The sequence below is a fragment of the Coptis chinensis genome, chromosome 8 (genome assembly GCF_015680905.1).
Source record: "Coptis chinensis isolate HL-2020 chromosome 8, ASM1568090v1, whole genome shotgun sequence".
In the NCBI taxonomy this organism is placed as follows: Eukaryota; Viridiplantae; Streptophyta; class Magnoliopsida; order Ranunculales; family Ranunculaceae; genus Coptis; species Coptis chinensis.
Window position 1 is genome coordinate 51,904,078 of NC_141463.1, and position 8,372 is coordinate 51,912,449.

At 34.3% G+C, this 8,372-nt stretch overlaps 1 protein-coding gene across 2 annotated transcripts; it reads right to left on the reverse strand.

The window, feature by feature from the left end:
• Window positions 1-417: 417 nt before the first annotated feature.
• On the reverse strand, window positions 418-3,019 carry LOC147481873 (TOM1-like protein 3). 2 transcript variants are annotated; one of them, XM_086577744.1, is made up of 5 exons: window positions 2,888-3,019; window positions 2,666-2,779; window positions 2,337-2,482; window positions 1,522-1,603; window positions 418-478 (listed from the first exon to the last, which is right to left on the reverse strand). In XM_086577744.1, the coding sequence occupies exons 1-5, from the start codon at window positions 2,909-2,911 to the stop codon at window positions 437-439; spliced, it is 408 nt and encodes a 135-aa protein (XP_086433870.1). In that variant the 5' UTR covers window positions 2,912-3,019; the 3' UTR covers window positions 418-436. The 2 variants fall into 2 exon arrangements, with proteins under 2 accessions (XP_086433870.1, XP_086433871.1); XM_086577745.1 differs by lacking the exon at window positions 418-478 and adding an exon at window positions 1,151-1,198.
• Between the last annotated feature and the right edge of the window lie 5,353 nt (window positions 3,020-8,372).

Here is an 8,372-nt window from a genome sequence, read left to right on the forward strand (position 1 = left end):
CTCATCCGTTACGAGGAAACTAGCAAGCTAGACATCTACCTCCAATCTTGGTTGTCATCTAATACCAAACTTTATAAAATTATACTTCATGATATTATCTTTCCTTAACATCTTGGACATTTTAACTATAAACATGTTAAACTATTAAAATGATGATCTTTGTTAAATCACTCACGTGATTAGATACAAATATCCGGGATCGCCCAAATTTCAAACCCATCCGCAAGTATTCAAGATATACACAAATTACCGTGGATACACAAAAAAACATACAAACTGAATTTTGACTCAAAAATAACGAAAAGAATGTACCTTATTAACCATGGTAACCACAGCTTCCAAAATCTCTCCTTTAAAAGGTTGAAAAACCACACATTGGTACTTGACGGAACGTGATTTAACCCCGCTCCATCACTTAATTAGCCCTTTCCCGATGCTATCCACACCAGTAATCGCTACCACAAATCCATGCCGACCACTTTAAACACATACAGAAAAAAAAAGTTATTCTTTTCCAATAACTACTACGCATCAAATGGAGAAGTTACATGATTTTCATAAATTATTCCTTGCTTTGATAGGTCATCAAATGGAGAAGATGGTCTTGGACATTGCTTTGCAGATTCAAAAACATTTACAAGTGCCCAATGTCCCTCAAATTCAAACATAACTCAAAAGATAAGGTTAAATGTAAGTGTGGAAAAAAGAAAAACTGATGGTTCTTTACACATAAAAAAGACAAAGAAAACTAAAGTTTAATGCATCTAATGCAAGTAGTTGGATTGTTTTCTCAAGTATGAATGCGTTAGAATATTTTTTATTCTAACTTCATGTAATTTCAATCCATTTCATTTGAACTTTGTCCTTAAAAAATTTCCAATTTGCACATTACACAAGAAAAGGGGACTAGTCAAGTAATAATAAATTGTTTTTTGTCCTCAAAAGTGGCCCATTTGCACATTACACAAGAAAAGGAGCTAATGAAATAATAATAATAATAATAATAATAATAATAATATAAAGGGAACGTTAGGCCCACCCCAATTTGATGTTCTAAATTTTTAACTAAAGTGGTCCCAATTTTATTGTCCTGCTTCACAAGAGTGCACAAAGCAAAGTCTTTCTTCTCCATTGGGTGGAGATTGGAGAAACAAAACCAGCAGAGTCACAAGCCATCAATGGCAACCCGATGGAAAAACTCAAAACCAAAAATAGAAAATTAAATTAAAGGTATGTAAATAAGAACTATTTCTAACTTTCCCCAAATTTTCTTCTGAAAAAAAACTGTTTTTCCCCCTCATCTCTCTCTCCAAACCGTAAGATTTCAATTTCAAATCGCGATTTGATACAAACCACATGTTGTACATTTCCGGTTTTGCAAATCGCCGTTTTTTCCGGTTTGTACAACACTTGTAGCAGACACATATTTCTAGGACAAAAGTAGGGTGGAAAGAATGAGTACAGCTTGGTAAAAGTCCAAAAAAATATATTATAAATACAAAAACTGTAAAGAACAATTACCTCGGGACTCTTAGGATCCAACGCACTAAGCATTTCTGTTAACACATCTGCTAATCCCCGAACAGTTTGAATCTCCTCCAAGCTGCATTTAAAAGAAAATAAATCAATAATAATAATAATAATAATAATAATAATAAAGAAAGGAGAAAAGGTCAAATGTAACAAAAACTCTTTCATCACAAACAAAGAAATACACAAAAACTCCTATTAAAAGACTAGTGATTGCTTTTTTATAAACTATTTCTGGAAAATCACAATTATTATTTTAGTAAAACTGGACTAGTGTGTAATTATACATGGGATCTAAAAAGCTACCCTGGTACCCGACAAACTTCTGTATTAAGCATGGGCTTCACTAACCACACAAGCACCTCGAAAAGCAAGTACTACATATATTCATGGCTGGCTGATCCTATAGGGGGCTCATAGTTGTACAACCCAAGATGCCTTTTAGTGTTTTTTTTTTAGTCTGTTAACACCAGTAAGATCTAGTTTTCTCCTCGAGCTCAGTTCATTTCTCATTTCTTTTTTTTATCTTTGATAACTTTATTAACCCCTAGCTCTTTCATTTCCTCTCTTCATTATTCCCAACAACAACAAAGAATAGCAACTTCAGATTTTATTCCTTTTTCTATGGAAATGTGGTCTTTTATTGTTTTGACCACGCTACATAGCTGCATAATTCATTTGAGTACCCCTTTTGGGATCCCACGGTCCCACCTAGGGGCCAAATTTTTCAGGAGCTGCTCCTGTCTACAAACAGTACCCACAGGGAACCACCAAAATACCAGTTACTGTTGCACGAAGAGTAGTACCTGATACCAGAATCATCATTCCGGAGTGAGGCCTCAATAGCTTCATCCTCAAATGTTGAAGCAGGGTGAAGTATAGGCTGAGTTTGTGGTGGAGTAAACAAAGGAACACTGTTTTCTGCACGAGGTGGGAATTCTACTCCAACAGACTGCCAATAATTGAGAAATGGGAATATTAATTCTTTTGGGGCGAAAAGAACCATACTGACAACTCAATTAATAACTTTTTGGATGTTAAACAAGCATCCATTAGTGGTCTATGACATTTAGCTATAAGAAATAAGTGTCGCATAGACAAACTAAAAATAGGAGAGAAACTCTTGAATAAGCACCTTCAGTTCATTGTATGCAGCATAGTACTGAGGATACCTTCCTCCAGGTCCCCCAAAAGCTTCTTGCCATGTATCAATGAGAATCAAGATCTTTTCCCTTACATTCAAGTCAGGCTACAAAATTGATATAAAGAAATGAGAAAAGAGAAACCAAATCTACAGAAGAAGAAAAAAAAGAATAGCAAATCCAAAAGGAATAAGATAAAGGAGAAATCACACCACCTTCTTTTTCACTACTTTGACCATCTCATGTAAGATATCACGCTCAACTATCTGCTGATAAACACTCTCTCCACAATTTTTACTGAGGGTCTCCAACACCTGACATTTCAAGAACAAGTAACATCATTCATAAACTCTGAAGACGAAAGTATGTCATGATTGCATATAAGGATCTACTAATGTGCCAAAACCAGTTGATTTGTATCACCTACTCATCTGAGAGGAGATCGATATATGTATGAGACTAAAACCTTTTAGAAAACGGCACAAGTCGGCCAAATGGGTTTAGGCGCCAGCAATTTTGCTCTCTGTTAAACTATTTGATTGTTGTATGTTTCTTATAGGCAACAATTGATTACAAGAAGGGGCATTCCATGGACTAATCCAAACCTTCTCAGTCTCACCCCTACACTTGTCTTTATAATAGCTATACCAAGTGGGAGCCTTATAATAGCTTAAACTAGCTCAGATAAATTATTTGAATAGCTTAGCTCAAAGAGTATAGAGAGAGGCTAAAAAGATTTAACATTGTTGAGGCTATTAGTCCCACATCGTGAGTTTAAAGCCTATCCAATTACTATCACGGAACCACTCCACTCATTGCCAATTGGTTTTGAGTTGGATGCGCCTTTTCTTGTGAGCTTTCAACCCTCTTCTTGGGGTACCTCATACATCCCAGTCACTAAAAGTATGTATGGGAGTCTTATATGTTCCAGTGTTGAAACAAAACCACCTTGACTGCTCCACGACAAGAAATCTCACAAAAGATGCAGTGCCAAATTCTCTAGGCATCATTATCTCACATTTAGAAAGACCTAGCTCTCCACCGTGTTAACAGTGGTAATGTACATCAAGTGCAACATATATAGCATCTTTCATCGTGCCTCTAAGTTATGCAACACTTGCCAACTTATGGTCTGTATGGAAGGGGAGCAGTACAAAACTTAACAGCATATGAGTTAGGTAGAAATGTGGTTATGTAGGATGGCTATCAACATCAATTAAGTGTTTCACAATGCAGAAAACCTCACTGCAATTCTAATAAATTAGATGAGATGATTTCTTCTTTAAATGGGGAACCTAATCTGTTAAATTTGATCACAGGGCACTAGTGGTTTGTCTTGTATCTTCTTTGATCCTTTAGCTAAAAGATGGCTTAAGAACTATACTTCCAACTTTCTTATACGAATAGATATTATTTTTATTTACCGAGAAAGAAATATATGAGCAACCATTGTAAACTTACGAAAAAGACCAAGAAGTTGTATCTTGGGATTTTTACTTCGGTCCGCTTTTAAGTATCTTCAAAGCATCCTTTGCTTGCCTATAATTTCAAAACAAAACATTCCAATAAAACAAATTACAATTAGATCATCAGCACTGTCATAAGTAAAGCTATGATCAATAACAAATAAACTTGAATTATACAAAATGTAGAAACATACCCAGGTTCCATGTTAATAATATCGCATATTTCAATATTTAACCCCCAATCTGGACCAATCAGCATATCACTAGCTGCCCTCTCGACACGAGCAATGCAGCCGTATTATTAGCCATACTTATCCCCTCTCTCTTTTCTTCACCAATATATATTACTTCCCTAAACCAATGATCATAATCATGAATTTCGTCAGTAGAATTATATAATTAGCTCAAAGGGTAGATCTTGGTACAAAATCACAAGCTAATTAAGCACTACTAATCAATTCAAGACACCCAATCAGCTAAAAAGCATAAAGCATGATACTGAACCAAAAAACTGTTGAATTGAAAGGCCCAACATGTAAACATAATGATATTAAAAAAACAACAACAACAACAATTGTGATGATAATGTAAAAGATCAAATTTTGAGGATGTACCTGTTAAAAGACAGATTGCAGGCTTGGGTTTTTAGTTGTTGTTATTGTATTTTATTTTGAGCTTGAAGAAATAATACCTGCAAGTGCCTTCCACATCTTTCATAAGCTTAGCAACAAGCTTTTCGCGCAAATTGGGGCCGAAATGGCGAGGATGCAATTGCATATTTCGTTCCAACACTATGTGGAAGAACATCTTTAGAGAATCACCCTTTTCCCACCCCTTTTACACTTTGCACACCGCCCACTTCCTATTATTATTATCTCTCATCGCGCACTAACCCTAACCTAACCCAGCGGCTGTGAGAGAGAAAGAGAGGTTTTCTATTTTGACGTACCGACGGCGATTTCTTTTTTGTTTCCCTATTTTTGAAATTTCGAAGTTGTTTTGGTTTTTTGGATTTGTAACACTTCTCTAACGCTTTTTAAGCGTTAGCAATTAATTCCGGAAATTCACTCAAATAAACCTACGCTTTACAACATTGCCAACGCTTATTTAGCGTTGGCAATTTACTAACGATAAATAAGCGTTGCAAAGCAAAAAAGGTGCGTGTTGCAAATATCCTATTATGGTGTAGTGATTATGGGGATTTGATTCCACCTTGATTAATTCTTAATATGCTAATGTAGATTTTGTTGCAACCCTAATCTTTATGTTTTCACATAAAAGTTAGGTCTTTTTAATCCCTAATTATTCATAGCAATCTTTACCAACTAATAATTAGCATGTGAGGCAATTGAAACTTATTTTCATGGTGAATTAACTACCTTCTAGAGTGGAATATTCTACTACAACTATTCTACACTAACACATCAAGTCTTCATCAAAGCTTCAATCAAACCCCTCTAATGGAGGTTTAGCTATGATTCATTAGACTATAATAATTAAAAGAATAAAAATAAGACATAATGAATAACTACTTTATTAAGAATAACTTGAATTGAATTAATGGTGGCTATGCTAATAAAACAATAACTAGGTTTTTAAAACTAAAGAAGAAAACTAATTTATTATCTAATGGGAGAGTCTAATTAACTAAAATGTTTTTATTCTAAGTAATTTGAGAAGATTTAGAGTTTTTCCTTAGTCCTCTTTATATAGGAGAGGGCTAGGTTTCCAATTTCGTGCATGGGCTTTGGAGCCATGTTTTGGGCCATTAAATCAAGCCCAAAACCTAATTACTTAAGTCCAAAAAGGGTTTCTCTGCTGGAAATTACTGTAATAGCCTTTTCATCCACTTTTACTCCTCTGATTGGATCAAGTCCTAAATCATTAGAACGCTCTTTCCGAGCTGGTCGTTCTGAAATATAATAAGCCTAATTCCAAGGTCTGAGTCCAAAGATACGGCTTGCGGAAGTTCTATTGACTTTTACACTCTATTTCTACCCGCGTTGACTTTGACTTTTCAGTTTTGACTGGGCTTTAAAAATATTTTTTCTCCTTGAAACTTGGCCTTTAATCATAGAACTTCTTAGCAACCAACCTATGCTCCTTTCTCTAGCAAAAGTGACAAATTTCTTCACATATTTGACTCCACTACCTAAAATACACAAAAGTACGTAAACAGTACTAACTCTTATTTATTATAAACATAATTGGTCAAAATGTAATATTATTAAGGGGTTAAAACTACAGTTTTAGGCTTTTATCAAACCACCCCCCAAACAGTATTTTGCTTGTCCTCAAGCAAATATGATAAATTAAAATAAGTGACCAAAAATGGAGTTCTAACTAATCTCGTTTCGCCGAGTGCGATTGCATTGACCATATGCAATAAGGCCTTAAACCATTAGGAATTTCCTAGTATACAGGTTATAGCATCGTGAGAGTTTTCCAGAGAAGGTACTCACAAACTTCATCTATACTACAACGACTAGCTAAGAAATAAAAATTATTGTTTCCTTATTTATTCTCAGATATCTATACATCTCACTAGCAATGAATACAGAATAATCAATTCGAAATCTAAGCTAATACGTGCATAATAATCAATCATCTACGGATAAACATATATATAATAAACTATGCTATGAAATGCAATAACAGATTCGTTTCTAAAACTTTGGAATAGTGTCCTTAAGTAGGTCCTCACAAATATGTCAAGACAAAAACACTATGATTTTTCTACTCAAGTTTCGATCACTCTAGTGCACAGTGGGCACACTTTACCTTACAAATTCAATGACGTACAAGGAAGCCGAAGTCGATCAAACACATCTGCCACTTACTATCACATTAACCTATTCCTAATTGAACTAGAGGTCTTTAATAGGTGTTGCGGGGATTAGGTGATGGTTTTAAGAAGGAAGGAAATGGATATTCAAAAAGGCAAGTCTGAGATAATAGGATTTTCAAAATATGTAACTAGAGAAAACCTTCTTACTTTGCTTCTACACTTTGTTTCCATCCTTAGCCATTTTTTTCTTTTTCTTTTGGCTTTTGACTCATTTGATTCTATTTTTGGAGTTCTAACTTTTTATTTTACTTATTTATTATTATTATTATTATTTTTCTTTGGATGGAAACTTTCTTTTCTTTTCTTATTTGAAGCAACTAACAAATTCTTGGTTTTCCACAGGTCTTTCTCTTTTCTTTTCTTCATTTCATCTCTATTCTCAAACTCATTCAAAAATGGGTAGGCTGATTTTATTTGTATTTTGTTTTTGTAAAAGGGTAAAGGATTTGTGGTTTATGAAAAAGCTAAAGAAAGGCTAAGAGGGGCGACTAGCGGAAAATAATTTCATATATGTTTGAATTTCTGACTATATCGATCCAAAAAGGGCCTAAATTCTCACTTAGGATATGGTATAGTGATCAAACAAGTGGACGTGTGATTTCTTTATTCAAAATTTACTTCTCCCTTGTGTCATTATATCAAATATTTCACTTATATAAAGCTTTAAGGCTATATTCTCACAGGATTTATAGAATAAGTACTCTAGCCTAGATTTCATAAACTTACTGCCAATACAAACATAGATGCTCATGCAATATATTTATAGAAGGATGCAATGCCTGTTACCTACATATTAACCTAAGTTTCTAAAAACTATTCTAATTTAAGAGCTAACGTGAAACTTCTAGACTACTATAATTACAGAAAAAGAAACAATACCAATATTCCTAAGTGCATAGTATAAATACTTATTATTTATATATTTTTTTTATTTTTTACTAGAAAACAAGTGCATATTATATATTTATATATCCTACTAGGTGCCTTAAATTATGCGTATTTCTATGCCACCCCCAAACAAAAACATACTTTGTCCTCAAAGTATAGAAATAAGAAGGATAGGAAATACCATGGAAATGCGTGAAATTTTTTGAACACCTGCAAAACAAATTTAGAACATACTAATATATGTAAAGAAAAACAGACGCAACTCTATATGAGTTTCACCCGTTATGGGAATAACAAAAAATTAAATTGTTTGGGACATAAGCAGACACTAGCAAAAAGTAAAACTTACCTCATATCCAACATTTAAGCGTTGTCCTTCCCTTCTATTAAGAAGTGAGGTTCCTTTGCATCCTGCCAAGCCATGACAATTTTCCAGGCCTCACGCCATTTGTCATCTACCTTTGCTAACCTGTTAAGCGCCACTTGGTCGGATGGGGT